Source organism: Plectropomus leopardus, chromosome 6, assembly GCF_026936395.1.
Source record: "Plectropomus leopardus strain MGB_pleo_1.0 chromosome 6, ASM2693639v1, whole genome shotgun sequence".
Classification (NCBI taxonomy): domain Eukaryota; kingdom Metazoa; phylum Chordata; class Actinopteri; order Perciformes; family Serranidae; genus Plectropomus; species Plectropomus leopardus.
Window position 1 is genome coordinate 32824110 of NC_142181.1, and position 18674 is coordinate 32842783.

At 37.3% G+C, this 18674-nt stretch overlaps 2 protein-coding genes across 3 annotated transcripts in view; both read right to left on the reverse strand.

Moving 5' to 3' along the window:
- Positions 1–1239: 1239 nt before the first annotated feature.
- On the reverse strand, positions 1240–7128 carry clns1a (chloride channel, nucleotide-sensitive, 1A). Its single transcript, XM_042487344.2, has 8 exons — positions 6669–7128; positions 4779–4915; positions 4212–4355; positions 2831–2941; positions 2632–2637; positions 2270–2443; positions 1843–1909; positions 1240–1684 (listed from the first exon to the last, which is right to left on the reverse strand). Coding segments are annotated over exons 1-8 (759 nt in total). The 5' UTR covers positions 6788–7128; the 3' UTR covers positions 1240–1683.
- A 2162-nt stretch (positions 7129–9290) lies between these two features.
- Positions 9291–18674, reverse strand: part of rsf1a (remodeling and spacing factor 1a) — a 33478-nt gene continuing 24094 nt past the window's right edge. For both annotated transcript variants that reach the window (XM_042486522.2, XM_088079283.1), the window contains exon 18: positions 9291–18243. In XM_042486522.2, coding sequence (XP_042342456.2) covers positions 17420–18243 — 824 coding nt within the window. In that variant the 3' untranslated portion in view covers positions 9291–17419. The remainder of the gene's footprint in view (positions 18244–18674) is intronic.

Below are 18674 nucleotides of genomic sequence, written 5' to 3' on the forward strand. Positions count from 1 at the left end.
TGCTGGTATCAGGGATTTGTTCTTTGTTAGTACCCACTGATTTTTGGGAGTGGTCCAGAGCACTCACACCATTTAACACCATATCATAATTTCAAGATCACTGAATCAAATTTAGATAATGTTTTAGAGTATTTATAATGCCTGGATTATTAAATTTCAGGGCTAAAGAAATACTCCTACACTTGTTCCACTGATCCCAATTACTGTAAATTTAGTTACAGTGTGTTCCTCTGCTGACCAGGGGGGGAATGTAACTAAATACATTTACTCAAGTTTGGTACTTAAGTACCAATCTGAGGAACTTTTATGTTACTTGAGTATTTTAATCTCATGTTACTATCCACTTCTAGTCCACTACGCTTCTGAGGGAAATATTGTAATATTGTACTTTTTTCTACATCCATCCATCCATCCATCCATCCATTTTCTTCCGCTTATCCGGGGTCGGGTCGCGGGACAGTACAGTACAATTATTTGATAACTACTAAACTAACTACTTTACAAATAAAGCTTTTTAAGCACAAAGCAAAAATATGAAAAATAAAGGTGCAGCTAAAACAATTGGTCAATTAATTAGAAAATTAACTGGCAACTATTTTTTCATGCATTGAGCATTTCATGGCTCCATCTTTTCATAGTAACTGTATGTATTCAGACTTTCTGCTTTTCCTTTTTAATCCTTTTGATTTATTAAGTTTATTTGAGCCTTTTTGCATGTGTACTTTTACTTTTAATACTTTGATACAGCTCCCTTTATATCCCATTTACTTTAACTCATATTTTCTCTTACAAGAAAATATAAGAGAAATTTAGGAGAATGTTGCTTCATGAGGCCCATTGTGTCATTGTTACCTTAGAATGAGCCGTTTATATCTACACAGGGACCAGGTCGTCGTCCACATTGTCCACCTCGTTGCACCATCGTGTTTCTACAGTAATTCAGAAAGCACTGGCTCTAAACAGGGACATTCACATTTTTGGACCAGCCAACGTAAATAGCACCCAAAAACACTAATTTGTAAGGTAAAACTGTTATTCAGTGTTTTACCTGTTTAAATCACCTGGTCCATTCGTTCTAGAGAGGAGGAGACAATGAAAACTGAAGGAATCCTATCGAGGAGTTCACACTCTGCACATGGAGGAAGTTTCAGCTGGTTGTAATCTACAATCCTCACTGCTAGATGCCATTACATCCTACACACTGCTCCTTTAATTATAATAAATAAAGGGGAAAATGACTCTTACAAAAACTATGCATTTATTGACAATTTCATACAAAGACATGAACTCTCCTTGACAGGAAAGTCAGATATTAAACAGGTCGTTAAGTACAAACAGAAACTCAGTATTTTTATTTTACAGTTGACAAAAGGATCTGGGCATTTGGGGCAGCATCTCAATAGTCTACATTAGCTGACTTAGCTGTATACAATGTACGTTATTCATATGACAAATTAGTACATATGAAGGTGAGCTGAAAAACAGCAATACAAAGCAACATGTGAGCACCAATGCAGCACATAGAGATATGTAGGAAGCTACAAAAGCCTAGTGAAATGACTTACACGGGAAACAGGTTTGTTTGACAAGCGTGTACAAGTCAGAGCTGAGAGCCTTAAAGAAGTGCTGCTGTTCTCTTCTCCAATCCCATGATGCAACTCTTTATTTGGCCAGTGAGATCCATCTACAGAAAGAGTCAGAGGATACATGAATGAACCAGACTGCTCACAATCTTTTAAAAAAGAAATTATTAACAAAGATGTTTTTGAGGTTTTAGCATTCTGAGTTTATTATTTTGCTGCTTGTCAATCCTGTTATTTCATGTCTCACTGTTGTTGTTACCAGTGCTCGACGTCTGCATCCTCAAACTGACCGGCCTCCATGGCTGCTGCGTCCACCTCCATACCGTCTGTCAACAACAACACACTTATATTGTACCAGCATCTCATAAACAAAAGCTCGTAAAAAAGGACACATCAATACACATCAAATATAGTAAATTTATACAAATCTGTCTTCACTTAGTGAATTCCTACATGCTGAGAGAACTTTAAATGTAATAAAAAGTGAAAGTCCCAAAACAACATTAATCATATGATCCTTTAGATTTAGAACCAAAACAGCCACATCTTATATTCAAGTTAAATCTTTCTTTTTTTCACTGAATAAAAATGTAATATTAAAAGCTAGAAACTGCGAGCAAGGCCTTCCCACTATACTATTTTTATACCCTTGTCTCTTAAGGATGCTGAGTGTGTTTAACTCAAACCTTCAAATTCGGCGTTGGTTTCTTCAGTTCGAACCCCGGCCATGTGGTACTGCTGAGCGACTGACTGGGCCAACATCCCTTCCAGTCTCTCCAGCGTGGCCTGGCCCTCCTGCGTGAGCGCAGACAGACCCTCATCGCAGGTGTAGAAGGTCGGGATGTCAGCATGTCCGTGCTCTAAGTGGTAGAGGAGAGAGATGATAGCTATAAGCAATGTGCTTGATATCAACCCTATTTAATATTTATAAGCAATATATTAAAATGTAAGAAATGTTTATAACACTTTAATGATCCACCAATTAATCGATTATCAAAATAATCACTAGTTGCAGCCCTAGTGCAGTGATGAATGCTGGACGTCTTACCTGCCTCTGCAACCAAAGAGTCCAGACAACAACCAGGGACAGACAAACAGAGACAGAAGGAGAAAATATTTTATACTCTGCAAGTTGACATTTAATTTCTTATGACACTTTTGACAAGTCGCTCACTGACAGATGACCAAGAATATGTGGGTGTTTGTATGCACACTGTTTGTGTGTCCCTTTATGAGTTTTCCCTCACCGGCCTCCTCCACGTCATACTCTTCTCCTTCGAAGTCGTTGTCCGAGTCATCATCCTCTGGGTCAGGGTGCAGCGCCTGGCAGTCACACATTGCGGAGAACATGGACTCCACTGCATGTCAAACAAACAAACAAACAAAAAACAATAACATTCACTCTCACACACACAAACACAAACACAAACACACACACACACACAAAAGATGTTCCATTAGAGGCAGTGTTCAATAAATTTAATTTAAATGAATAGGCTCTTTATATTCAGTATTTTTCTAACCATCATGAAGACTCACGAAAAGACGAAACCAACCATGTTTTCTTCCGTCTCTTAATACTATCTGACCTCTTGTGAGTGGCTCTTACTGAGTTCATACACACTTATACTTTCAATGACTTTTCCATGACTTCAAGGCAAATTTTCAAGACCGTATGTTCTGTGAAAGGACCATCGATAGTCCTTATCGGCTCTTTTTCATTACTATATAACAGCTGTTTTTATATATAGATTTATATTTTTTAAATGATTAAATCAGAACGGGATTAGAACCAAATATTTGAAGATAACTTAGGTGCCATCGGTTATTTGAGAGGGAGGGGTTGATGCAAAAAAAGGGGGCATGTGATATTATTTTTTAAGCATTTGAAGAGGAGCACGTATGTTTTTTATTTTGGCTTCAGGGGAGGGACATACAACTTTAAATAACTGTATTTTGTCACTAACTGCCAATTCTGGAATTTGGAAGGCATGTTTTCTTTATCAAAACTTTGAAAATTTTTGGTGATTTTCAAAGACAAAAAAATTTAATTTCATTTCCTTTAAAACTTCTTAGTGAAAAAAATATGCCTTCCAAAGCCATGGGCTCTCGGCATGTTATCTTTAGAAATCACGAAAGATTACATTATTTATCACAGCCAACAACTATATTATTGAATTTTCAAATGTCCAACGGCCCTTAAACACATCAGGTGTTATTACACAGATTTGTGAAACAAAAGTCCATGACTTTTCGAAAACTTTTAGGGTATATTTAGTTTTCCAAAACGTTTCCAGGCCTGGAAATTGCTATGTGCATATTCCATTACTTTTCCAGGTCTGCATGACTGTACAAACTGTGCTCTTAGCTCCAATCCCATTGGTTCCACTAAAGACAAAAATGTTTAATTCTTAAAACAGCTGGTAACTGTGGCTTTTATCAAACAAACAGAAGGAAACGCTGCACTCGTGGTTTGCTTGTAGAGCTGTTGACTACGTTATTACAATGATTATAAAAGTAATCAAAATGTAAGTGTGACTCCAGCCCAGGCAGTGTAAAAAGCAAATCAAAAATACATATACAGAGAATAGAGTCAGTCTGACCCTCAACCTCAGTGTGGTCACTCACATGCCACCTTGTCGCTGGGCACAAACCGAATCTCTGTGATCGCTCCTTCATCATCATCATCATCATCATCATCACCGCTGCTGTCGCTGCTCTCATCTCCTTCGTCATCAGCTGCTTTCTCTGCCATTTCTGCCTCATTCTCTCCTGCGAGGATGGACGGTGAAAACATATGAGTGACACACAATTGGAAACTTTCCTTTTACATCAATTACTATGCCACACTGTGGTTCATATGACAGTGTCCAATGTCTTTCATGCAAATATAAAACACTTAACATAAGTACGTTTTACATGTTTTACGTCTTATATTTATATAAAGTTTCTGTGTGGTGTCTTCATAGACCAACAAACTACCTAAAAAACATAACTAAATATTTTTCTACACAAGAGTTCAAACAGATACAGATGCAAAAGAATAAAATGAAATTGTGTTTAGATGAAGGAAATTTCAGCATTGGGTTTAAAGAAAACCTGCCCTTGCCCGACATCAAGCCAGAAATCAGGATCTACAGTAAAAGATGACTGATTGATCCTTTAATACTTTTTTTAACTTTGCGTCACTCTCACCTGTGAGTTTGCCGTTGACCATGACGTACAGGTGTTCTTGTGGGTAAGTGCTGACGTCTCTGGAGATGGCGTGCAGGCTGATGTTGGGATACTCCAGAGCGAAACCCATCCCTGAGCCGTCAAACCACGACAGGCGCCTGTAGAGAATAAACACACATGAAGATGACGTGATTAAGAGTTGTTAATTCATAAAGGTTGCAACAAAACATAACATAAGCTACTTTTAACTGTATTTGACAGGAAAAGGAGGGGGATGACAAAGCTGCCAGAATCCCCACAAAAGTTGTCATATTTTTTGAGTACTTTTCCAGGCATGCAAAACTTTTGACATTTAACCCTGACCCTTTCATGTTTCAAAGTTCAAAATTTAAAAGTTGAAGACAAACTCATGTACATGCTGGTTACTTTGTGCAATTAGAAAAAAAATTAAATGTGCATTTGTTGCACATGATGTGTCCCCAGACTGTCGAAACTTTGAAAATCCAATGATAATTTCTGTTTTTACAGTTTCTGGCTATGATAAATGATGTAATTTAAACAAGGCATGTGTTTTTATTTCAACATCAAGAGGCTGTCAGGATGCTGAACTTTCTCCCCTCCACCTTCAATTAACTTAAACTGTTATGCAACCCATCTAACCTTTCTTTTTAATGTAAATAAGCGCTGTCATTTTATTTAACTTTTTTTTTTTTTTTTTTACAACTTTTACTTAATCTGCTAAATACTCATCCTGGGATGAAACATTTTCTTGCACACTTGTACATTTCTCACATATTCATAAGCTGTGTTGCACTATTTATTACAACTGAACTTATATTATATTTGCACTGTTCATTCCACTTGCACAATAAAATTTCACTGCATAACAAGACTAATTCCTCTCTTCCAATTTATACTTGAAGTTAGTTCTTGTGTTTTTCATGTGTGCCTTCCTTAACTGTAATTATGTTACTTTTATTTAGTACTTACTAGGGATGATAACAATTAATCGACAATTGATTAATCGGTCATCGAGGGTTCAATCAAACAGTTGAAATTTAATCGATTAATCGATAGGCTTTGCAATGTTGTATATGAAATATGTTACTGTGAGCTTTTAATGAGGAAAAAAGCATTTGGTATTCTTTAAAATAAGCAAAATGCGACTATGTTTTTATGTTGTTTTCAAATAACGAATAATCGATCATTAAATTGACCATTAATAGATTTAGGGAAGTGCTTGCGATTTGCAGCCCTATACGTACTTAAGATATACACTTCTTCAATTATTTTGTTTGTGTAATTGCATGTTTACACCGCGGGTAAGGGAAGAACGGCATTTCAATCCTGTCTATGTCCTGTACATATGGCAGCATTGAAAAGCTGATTTTGACTTAAAAATCAATGATAAAAAATAGATTAGCCATTTAAATGTGTAAGTCCCTCCCATAAGCCAAAATAAAAAACATAAGTCCTTCCCCAGAGTTTAACAAAATTAATTGGCATGCCTCCCACTTTTTGCACCACCCCTTGCCCATTCATAAATAATGAACTTTTGGGGCTAAAATAACTTTAAATGCAAATAACTCATTTTGGTTTCTGAATTATTTATGGATACATTTTATCTGTGTAAAAACAGCCATTATTGTGGAATAGTGTAGATTTCTAATCGGCATTTCAAATTATTTGCTTTTCTAACCAAACATGTATTTATTATTTTGAAAGCGACTACTCCGGAAGTGGTTAGCACGAGGAGTGGCAGTGTATCTGTTATTACACTTTTATCCTGTATATTGATGTAATTTAACACAATGTCTGCATTAAACACTGGTAACGCAGCAGATTAAACTCTAACCTTAAACTGAAATGGATGGTTTCAAGACAAAAACAAGCGCCACGTGCATCACTTACGTTTCGGCGACGTAGAGCGTGCCGCAGCCCAGCTTCTGGCCGTCCAGCACCGCGGTGGTCTCGGCTTGCTCGTGCCGCACTCCCTCGGTGGGAGGACGAAGATTTTTCTGCAAAACCATCGTTATCGGCTGCTTTAAGAGGAAAGAAACGGGGCTCTGGTGTCAAAAAGAAGCTGTGTGACCTACTTCGTGCTACAAAACCTCGCTAATTTAACCCGGGGTAACTTCTCGGAAATTAACACTCGACAGCTGGAGGCGGATTAAAATCGAGAGCTGAGCTTCGCGCCTCTTCTCCGGGATTAATTCAACCAGGCCGAGCCGCTCAGAGAGTCCACACAGGCGGTGAAAAGTCTGGAAATACACACGTTAGCAAACTGATGTTGGAGCTTCTCAGTGCCGACCATGGATGTATTATAGTGAAGTCGACCTCTCACAGGTGAAATATCGCGGCAACATGTAAATATCACGTGACCACACGAATAATGCGTGCCTACGTCGTTTGTACGTAATGCTGCATTTAAGTGCTCCTCGGAAGATCACAGCTCACGAGCTGGGAGGTTGTTCTTAAGACCAGAATACTCGGGCCAAATCTGTCCCCAAACCATTTTGTAATTCAGAATAAAAGTGATTCACAGTGGGAGTTGTTTTTGTACTTTTAGTATATATAAGATGCTAGAGTGTATAAAACATCATTAAAATAGAGTTGCTGTTGTTGTTGTTGTTGTTGTTTGTTTGGTTTTTTTTTATCCTAAAATCCTAGAAACGTCGTGAAATTATAGAAACGTACTAAAATCCAGAAGCGTTGAAAAATCCTAAAACTTTCCTGAAAAACTAGACATGTCCTAATATCATAGAATCCTAGAAACATCCTAAAATCCCACAAGCATACTTAAATCCCAGAAATGTTCTAAAATCCTAGAAACATGGATGGAGCTGCTGTGACTGGCCCCTGGCCTCCTGTCATCAAATGGCTCCTAAACGGAACAAGTTATCCCTGTCAATTTAAAAGTCCGATTGTGGGAACAACATGGATACTACAAAAAACCTTTTCTTAATTGCTCAGACCATGTAAACATGTTGATAACAGTTTGGAGCTTTATTTAAATTAATGATTTTGTCCTAAAATTGTTGCTGCATTCCCCCAAACTACTAAAATATTACTTTACCCAAACAATGCTAATAAATGAAATTTCTAACAACTCTTGTTTACTATACCGGGACAGTTGTTACAACCTTACACAATATTACAAACTACGTATGAGCCAAAAATTGGCACGCAATATATTGATTTTGTTGCCCTCCAGTGGTTATATCGCGCAACTACACCATTATCTGGCGTTAATGTGCATGCATTAACAGGCTATACATGCATGTTAACTCGCAGCACATTGAAAAAAATATATTAACTTTATTTAGAGAAATATTATAATATCCCAATTTATCATTAGAGACTTGTTGAATATTATACATTTAAGGGCACAATCCAATCTAATATAAAAGAAAAAAAATAAAATAGACAGGGCAGGAACTGTAAGGGAAAAATAATAGGTAACATATTTGAGATAGAATATATTTTGAATCAGTTAATTGGGAGAATTACATCTGACAAAAAAGTAAAGTCAGGGAATTACTGACAATTGGAGAATAAAATACAAATAATAAACAAATGAATTAGTGAACATATATATTCATATATTTGATATAAGTTACTTATCTATTGTGTCTATGTGCTTTTTTAAAAATTCAATAAAGTACATTAGTTTTCATGTCCCAATTTATCAGAAAAAAAGTGTTGGATACTGTGAATTAATGGATTAATCCAATCCAAAGGGAAAAAAAATAAACAGTACATAAAATAGTAGTTAGCCTAATTGAGGAAATTTGAGAAACTGAAAAATATGTGAGGCTACTTTTAAAAATATTAAACAACAAATACTAACAGTTAAACTTAGCGTAATCAATAAAAACATACATTCAAAAAACATACTGAATCATATATATTTATATTGATATATTTGATGTAAATTACTTATTTATAAAGATATATATTTAATTTATTCACAATTATCTTAAAAGAAGAATAAAACATAAAAAATGAATTGGACACAAAATAATAAAGGAAACACAATAGATACATTTTTAAATATATATTTGAAGCAGTTATTTGAGGAAATTTAAATTGACAAAATTGTAGACTTTGGGAATATTTACAAAAATCTAAATCGTGTCAACTAAAATTCAGAAATAAACATATACATACATAATAAACAAATTAAAAATAATATATATGTAAAAATTAAAAAAAAAAGATGAAATTACAAGTTTCTATATGGCATCATCACTAGTTTGTCTTACCCCCTTTAGACCATGGTTCAAATTCATAATACAAAACATAATTATATGATGTCATAGATTTTACATGAAGGCCTTGTTTTCCAGGTTTGGCTATTTTAGCAGAGTTTGTGGTCAGCAGAAAAAACTCTGTAAACCCTCACAGAAAATTGTCAAACCTCTCTTAAACAATAATCCATGTCTCTCCTATCTGTCCTTTTGATTTAAAGAAATATTTTTATCAACAATTGACAAAAATCTAAATAAATAAATAAGGCGCGGACACGGTGTGTTTTTGAGGAGATGCCTGGGATGTTGGTTTTAATAACTTAGAAAACATTTATGTTACAGCAATACTACAGTAACAGTACAACAGAGAAATGGAAGGAGCCACATTCATATCCAGTGGTGCCTGTCTGAACACACATCAGTTGGACACAGTATTTTAAACCCAACAGATTTCTGCCACAGTGCCGAGCACAGATGCACACCAGCTTCAGCAGGATGATTTGAGGCTGAAGGCATAAACACACATCAGTCTCCCTGCACAGCTAAAACAGGTGTGATGCTTCGTCTTAGAGCCTTAAAAGAGTTTGGAGAGGTGGGGTGTTTGAAAGCAAGTAAGAGACATAATTATTTGGATTTTAACACCCACTGGATACTAAATATTGGAATTTAAAGACTACTTAATCCATAGCATTGAAATATTTTACTTTGAAAATATCTAAATGTATTTGTTCTGACTATTTATAGTTTTCAGTGAATATTTCTTCACTGTAAACAACTTTGGATCCAAAAATTTAAGTATCAGAATAAAACTTTTTAAACACACACACACACACACACACACACACACACACACACACACACACACACACATATATATATATATATACATATATATATATATATTCATGTTGCTCAGATTCTGTGGGTTGAAAGTCATACCCAAGATCCAATCCAAAAATTTAAAACAGTAAGATGCGGGCAACCCAGGCTCAGTAGCATGGATGGGTTTTTTTTCGACTTGAATTTCTGGAACGTGGATGTATTCTTTTTTTTTTAATTTCTAAAAGTGGATTTTTTTTTTTGCATCTGAATTTGTGAACACTGAAAACAAACAAACAAAAAAAAATCAAATTCAGCTTCTGACACTGAAAATCAAGACATTTCATATTTTAATTCCAGAGGTGAATTCAGAACAAATATATTGAGATTCAGGTTTCAAAAGTAAAATATTTCAATGCTATGAATTCAGTGGTGTTTATGTGTCAATTTTAAGCATTCAGGAGCTGTTGAAATCCAGACACTTATGTCTGTTATTTGCTTCCATAGATTTCCGTCATGACAACAGAAAACATATCTGCCCTAAAATGTTTGTTCTCAAAATCTCAAGAGGGGCTGCAATCTTATTTTTAAGTGCTGAGAGTCCAGTTGAGCTCATAAATTATATGAAATAATCAAGATGCCGCCCCCTGAGCTGCTGCATAACGGGGATTTCCAAAACAGCCTGTTCAACATAGTTGCAACATGATCTTAAAGGATATCACATGATTCGAAGGTGAAACAGCTAACAAGCCCAAAGAGCATTTTATCTCATTCTCATCTCATTGGTGTTTTTTTTTTTAACCCGCAACACTTGACCTGAACAACCTCAGGGAAGCACCTAAAGGAAATATTGAGCAATTTAACCAGCAGTTAACTCTGCAACTTATCTGAGTGTAAGAGAGCAGGGCCAGTATGTATGCACCAGTAACCCCAGTTATCAGGGGGCAAAAAATATATCAATACAATTAAGTATCATGGTACTTTGTTTTCAGATACTGTATCAATTCCACAATTATTCATTTGAATTGTTTACATTTTTTTTACTTGTTTAAAGACAGAATGCTTTTTATTTTTATTTTTTACTGATACAGGCAAATGTTATATCCTTTGCTCAGATTGCACAGAAAGTAGTAAAAGTAAACTTTTTTTTTGCATATAGTGTGTTCTTTATAGGATGCCAGTTGTTCTAAAAATTAGATTTCTGGAAAAAAATGCAGTATATCACCTTTCTTACAGTATCACAGTAAACTGAATCATAACCCCAGTATCATGATATGTATTGTATCACCAGTTATTCGGATATCAGTTCAACAATTAAATCCTATTTGACAATAAGAAGTTCTTTTGCACAAATTCTGCCGTTGTGAACCAACATTAAAGTTTCTAAAGCAGACATTTATGCAAAATCAACAGATAATTTTCTTTTTGTTTTTCTTTACCAAAGCTAAATATAAACCCCAAATATAATCTGAGGTATAGACTTGATCTGTTTTTTTTAATCATTCCAGTATGTTCTTCAAAAGTTATCATGAACTGCGGAGCAACATTTGACTAAAGTTTTGATCTAATAAATAAGATAACTGGTAAATATGTATATGAGTTGTTGACCTTTTGCATCATTATGATAAGAACGGTACATACAGGCAATATTAATAATGTGCCTGACCCACAAAAAAATCCACGTCAATTTTTAAGTGGAACAAAAGCAGAAAAATAAAGAATATCTTCTTCTCTGACAGTTTCTCTTCGTGCATCTTCAGTTTGCTTTTTCATGTTGAACTTTTTTTTTTCCAATTGTGCACAGATGTTAAAAAAACTCTTTTACCTGATCAGTTTGACCCAGTTTTCTATCTGACATGTGAGCATAGCCTGTGCACAGAAAACACGAGCTTAACTTGAAAGCAGGGCTCATTATAATATACTCTCACGCTGTGTGAGGCTCATCAGAAGAAGGCCAGGCTGTTTTAAAAATGGAGCCACAAAGAAAATGAAGCAATAGCATGTGGGATGTGTTGCAGGAGTCGTTGTTGTTTAAGGGATGGTTCAGATTGTTTTAAGTGAGGCTGTATAAGGTACTTATCCATAGTCAGAGTATTACAAACAGTACATGCTTGTCGGCACGCCGCTAGTCTAGAAAAGTAGCCAGGAGGCTGACACGTGAGCACCTGTTGGAAATCACCGTTTGACCTCAACGTAAAGCAGTAAAAATATTCTCAAGACAGCGTACACTAAAACTGATAATGATTTTTTAAGGTGTTTTTTGTGTGCTTATTTTCAGGTAATTTTGTTGTAAATTTTAACTAATTTCTTGCAAATTTTTCATTCAGTTGCTCATTTCTTCCCACAATGTTTTTGAAAGATATCAAACAGATTTGTTTATGTCTCAAAGGTTTAAACTGATGGTGATTTTTTTTTTTAGATGGGACAAAAGGTTTTTTTTTTGCCGATCCCCCAACAGTAGATTACGTGCTGACTTACATCCTCTGTATGTAATATACTCCCTAAGGATAAGGACCTCATACAACCCCACTTCAAAAATCTGAACTTTCTCTATAAAATCAAGGTCAAGTTCCAAGTTTTTTTTGATTTTGTCCACTTGAGTCTAAAGTCATCAAATCTGTGACTCAAGTCCAAGTCATGTGACTTGAGTCCACACCTCTGGTCAGCAGTAACTTTTGAGTCTGCCTTTAAAAGGGGAAATAATTAGAAATTCAGGGTCAAAATAGGCCATCCTCTTCCCACTAACAGCTCGCAGCAGGATGAAAGTATTTAAAAGCCCGAACAGTGATTTGACTGCATGAAGTTAAAGGAATTCTTCAAATTTGCCAACAAAGAGACCAGCTTTTGTCCCCACAGTCAACCTTAAAATCTACCTGCCACTATTTTACCAGATAAAACTGTGTAAATCCCTCCAGTAATGGATATTAAGAAGTTAAGATGGCAGGTGGAGAAAACAAGAGTGGTGACCATTAAATAAAGATTTTACTCCTTCCTAAAAACTCCAGAAATGTTGAAAACCCTTTAAAGCTGTACGACATGGGGCTGAAAGTGAGCAGTACTTGGACAACACTCAAAATCCTGTGACATTTCCCCTGGTGAACGGGCTCCACGCTGGTCTTATTTCACACAAATCAACGGCCGCAGAATCTCAAACAAAACAAGCAAACCGTTGATGAACTCGCAGTTGAAACCTTATCGATCCACACATCACTCACAGCAGCATCTCTCCTCCTCTCCTTCATATAGAAAATATAACACTATATTTTACAAGAGGACTAAGAGAACAGAACATCTATTATCTTACAAAGAACAGCGTACAGGCAGAGTATGTACAGCAAACGTGGTCCCACCGGGCCAAGGCTCTGTGAACATGTGGAGCGAGCGAGAGGCCAGTCTGAAACCGAACACTTTGGCTGTCAGAACGGACATGTGCCCGTACAGCTCTGAACATCAAATAAATACAGATAATTCAACAGCTACTTTGTTGATTTTATTTACATCTTCAGAAAGTTTAACCTTTATGATCTTATTCTACACTATAAAATCAGAGAAGATGAATTTACTTTTAAAAAATCTATCAAACCGACCGCCTTGAAAAATACAAGTAAGTAGAACTACTCGTCTTAATTTAGGTTAACTTTATATCTAATTGTTAAGTATACTTAACTTTTATTTTCTTAATTTTGTGAAGTTGTTGGACCTTAAATATATGACAAGTTGAATTAAATCAATTCTGTGTTCTGCTGGTTGCAAACTGTTCAATCATATTTGTATTTTCTTAAACATGTTAAGAGAACAGAACACGCAGCTCTCCAAACTTCATGATTGGCAAAATCCTCTTCATGATGATTAAGTCACACAAACTTAGTTTACTGACACTTAGACAGAGCAAGGTAATTCCACTTGTCATTTTTAAGTTCAAACAACTTCACAAAATTAAGTAAATAAATCTAAATTTTGAGTAAACACTTAGATATAAACACAAATTAATAGTTTTATTTGCCTTCCCTTTTCAAGGCAATCGGTTTCAAAGACTATTCTACATGAGATCAACTTGTCAGATTTTACAGCGTAGTTTGAGTAACTGCAAAACAGTTTAAACGACAGTCTGGATGATTCAAAGTCTGTACTTAAAGACACAATATTTCTAAAATTGAGGAGAAAAGTGCTGAATTCTTTGCAGTTAACATGATCATAACCATAAATTGCATATGTTGGTCAGGTTTCCAATATCCATTCGGGTGATCTTTGTCAGCCTGCCTGGGGAGTCAGTACACATTACGACTTGTGTCAAGTTATGATAATATATTTACACGTGCTGCAGCTAAAGATAATATTCATTTTCAATCAATAGGCTGATTATTTTCTTGAATAATCAATTCATTGTTTGATATATAAAATTTTAGAAAATAATGGGAAATGCCTTATTGGCAGAATAACACAGTAATATTCAGTTTATCATCACATCAGACAAAGAACAGCAGCAAATCCTCACAGCTGAGATTAAAAAATGTCCATCATTTAGTTAAATGCCACAACTGATGGAGTAAACTCTGGTGTCATGGAGTTTACAACAGGTATTAAGCACTTTTTCACTGTTTGAGAGCAACACTTTGACTTTACGAGTTGATGAGGAGCACTTGAACGCAACGCTAGCGTTGCTGTACTGGGAGGAGGAAATGGTTTGATCTGACCAACCTCTTGAACCCAGCCCTTCAGAGGATTGTGTCTCTGAACTGGGACCTGACGAATTTTAGTTGTCAGAGTGTCACCTTCATTGGACAAAGCTCTGATTATTACTGTCGTTTCTATGTAAATGAGGCTGTCATTGATCACTTCACGTCATGGGTTTTTGGGGTCATGATCTTGGTCAGGATGACGTTGAATAAGCATCTTGCTTCGAGAGTTGATTCAGCAACATTACAAAAAAAACCCCAACATTTTCTTACTTACTTTTCTTACAGAAATACTGCACAAAATGACTTTCTATATCAATTTATCATGCCATATTACCTTGAACATGCGAAGAAAATAGCGGACATATTCATTTATTGACTGACTGGGGGTCTATTGAATAACAGCAAAACCATATCAAAACAGTTAGCAAACTGTCACACAACTTGTGCAGTATAATCAAAGTCTCATTTTTCCAGTCATATGTTCAGGACCTTCAGAAACTGAAGAGAATCTTACCTGCTATATCCAAAACCAGACTCCACTGACAAAAACAGCAATTTTACCTCACTGGACACAGGAGCTGCTGGTCTACTGCGGCGCCGATCAGTTTGTTTGTTTGTGTTTTTGTATGACATTGATGATTACAAACTAACCCTGTAAAACACCAAACTGTAACAAAAACTAACCAACTGATCAAGACAGCAAATACACCAACAGCCACTGTGTTCAGTGATGTAAAATTATTGTTTTTGTCTATGGAGTCTGGCTTACAAAAGTTTCACTTTCAGTTTAGTCCTAATTCGAAAGATTTAAGTAAAAATGCATGTGTTTGAGAAGTACTGAGCATACCACTGGATAAATAAGACATACTGAAGAAGTTTGTAAACAAATTTTTTGAATACAGTTTTGTTGTTTCTGTTGTTAAACGCGGCTCACAATCAATCAACAAATCAATATGTTGGCAGTTTTCAGTTGAGGCATGACAGAAAATTTCAACGTAATACAACTAACTGATTTAGAAAATGGTCACTTTTTGGGTGGAATATTTCTTCAGTGCAGACAGTTTTCATTTTTGCAGGTTTTGAGGCATCACTCTAAGATTTCTGCCACATCCTTGAACATAATGGAGATGAATACTTTTTTTTGTTTGTGGCGCTCACTGCACTAAAAAATCAGCATTTCAAAACTCAATTCTAACTTACAGTTAACAGTCATGCTGAATTATGACAACTCATTTGGTCAATAACCAATACCAATATCGATACATCCAACTTTTTTCCCACCTAATTTTAGTGATAATGAAGTCTCTTCTGTAGTGAATCTACAGCATACTACGTATTAGGGCTGTCAAAATAAGGCATTAATTCTGCTTAATTAATCACAGAAAAATGTACATGTTAAAAAAATTGACGCTGATTAATCGCGTTCCATGGTGCGCTTTGACCAGGTGCGTCTTTGAAGGCCACAGTGGCTTTGTAACATGAATTTTCGTACCATCGGAGTACTTCAATCGTGAAATATCACCTCGACGCAAAGCATTTAGCAGTGAACAGACGTCCGAGCTAACACAGCCTCTGATGCTAGCACGAGCAGCCAACCTTGACCGAGTGTTCAGGCGCACACTGAGTAAGGTCATCTGTCACCGACTAACTAACTCAATGCAAAATGGATTGCAATCGACTGCAGACCAGTTTGGGTGGGAGAGGACAGTTTGGGTTATCAGAAGCTTTACAGATAGCATCCTCTGACACAGCTTACAAGCTGCCATTGAGAAGCAGAATTGTGTGCAAAATCCAGGAGCTTTATGGCACAGAAAAAAAGATGTAGTGGCAGAGGCCAAATACACTGCCCTGACTGGGGATCACTGGACTTCAGTTAACAATCACAATTACCTCAGTGTTACTGCACGTCATTGACAGTGAGTGGAAACGTCCTTTACATCAGCCATAGTAAAAATTATTCAATTCTTTCTTAATTTTCTCATCTGCCAAGAAAGCAAGAAAAGCATGTTGGACCATACTGAAAAAATTAATTTGAAAGCCAATACGATACTGATGACGTGCCGATATCATCGTGCATCCCTACATTACTTTTTGTTTTATAATTCAGTAGAGAGAGACAGCTCACAAATTGAGAAAAGAGGGTTACAACAGGCAACAAGTGTTCCCTGATATGGTTATCCTTAACCCTTCGACTTCTGTGTAATTTTTCAGGAGAGCATCTATACAATAAAAACACCATTTTGAGGACCAGGTTGAGGCAGAAATCTTTGTGATCTCAAAACCTGAACAATAAAACCATCTGTTTGCGCTGATACCATTACGGGTAGGTGAGAACTGTGCTTTTGTTGTGGGGACCAAATCTCTAACCATCAGGTCACATAATCCAAAGTGTTCGGTTTGACACTGACACTCTCCTTGGCGGTGGGTTATTAAGTGTTATGAGAATGACGAAGTGCTTTAGGTTGAGGTACACTACAAACAGACTCCTGTGACCTATTCAAACCGGCCAAAATGGGGCGAACCCACTATCATCCTGCCACACGGACCCACCACAGAGACGTCTGAGACTCCAGCGTTCAGGGATCACGATGAGCTCCGGCTGTGTGTGAGTGCGCCCACTGAAACATGAGGCGCTGCCAGTCCTGGTGCGAGGATGCTTTTGGTCCGGCCGGCTGACTGTTAATGTTCTGCCAGACGTGACAGTGAGTGTAAATGTCATGTTGTGAAGTACGGTGTGTGACGGTGGAGAGCACTCTAACACAATACAACAGCGAGGGGGAAGAGCAAGACAGCAGAGTAAGAAGGGGGGGTGGAGGGGGAGAGATATCCAGTTCCAAAGGTGGTTTGTGGGTGAAAGGCCTGACAGTTAAAAGAAAAAACAAAGAAGCGAGCGTTATTCACACAAACACAGCCATCATGACTGTGGACTGTTCTGGACAGAGTTTAATGAGTCTGTCTGGCCCTCCTCCTCCTCCTCTTCTTCCTCCTCCTCCTCCTCCTCCTCTTCTTCCTCCTCCTCCTCTGGATGTAAAGGGCCATTGTGCCTGCCCTGCCTGCCTGATCCTGCACTGTCCCTGGGCACAGTGGAACTTCCAGCCCCAGGCTTCGCCGGGCCTCTGGACGTCCGATGTCCGTTTGACGGAGACAGGCTACGGCCTCTCCCCTTTTCCTGAGTGTCACTGTCGCCCCTCCTCTCCCCTGCTGAACACTTCTTCATTGTCATCTTCTGCCTTCCCTCCTCCTCCTCCTCCTCCTCCTCTTCTTCCTCTTCATCTTCATCATCAGAGTCGATGCGGTTTAGTCTTTTGCGGACTGGACGATCCTCTTCTGATGATGACTCTGATTCCTCCGACTCTTCCTCATCCTCATCGTCCGTTGAGGGTCGCCTTTTCTTCAGCATCTGAGCGAGCCGTTTGCGCCGCTGCTGTGACAGTATCTCTCTCCTCTTCCCCCTGCCCATCTTCTCCGGGTCCTCCTCTTCTCTTTCTGTCCTCTTTAACCTCCTCCGTTTGTCTTTGTCCTTTTCCTTCTCTGATAGTTTCCTTCTCAGCCGTCTCCCTCTCTCTCTCTCATCATCCTCGTCATCGTCGTGTTCGAATCTCTTCCGCTTTTCTCTCGTCCTGCGTCCCCGAAGGTCTCCCTCCTCTCTTCTCCTCTTGGTCACTCTTCTTCTCTGGTTGTCTTCTTCTTCATCTTCATAATCATCTTCCTCCTCTGAGTCTCTGGAGGAAGGTGACACTAAAAGAAAAAGAAAAGGTCACCTGCTGAGGGGCACTAAAATGATCCTGCTGACCCGAGATAACACTGATCAACTACACGAGTAGCCTTTCCAGATCCCATTTCCAGGACCATCGTTGCTAGAGCCGGTACACTGGTCAATTATAAGGTTTGTTTTCCTGCAGTGCCGCAGGAATTTCATCCCATTCATCCTTTAAACAAATTAATCTAGTCTCTGTGTTAAACTGAATGCTTGTAAAGAGTTTCTCCAACTATATAATAATAATGATAATAAGAATAAGAATAATAATTGTATTTATATAGCACTTTAAAAAACAGAGTTTACAAAGTGCTTTGACAAACAAAGCAAAGCAGAAATGTAATACATAGCCGGCAGAACGACAACGGAAAGCCAAACAGTCCTATTGAACACAAGTGAGAAGAAACTAAGG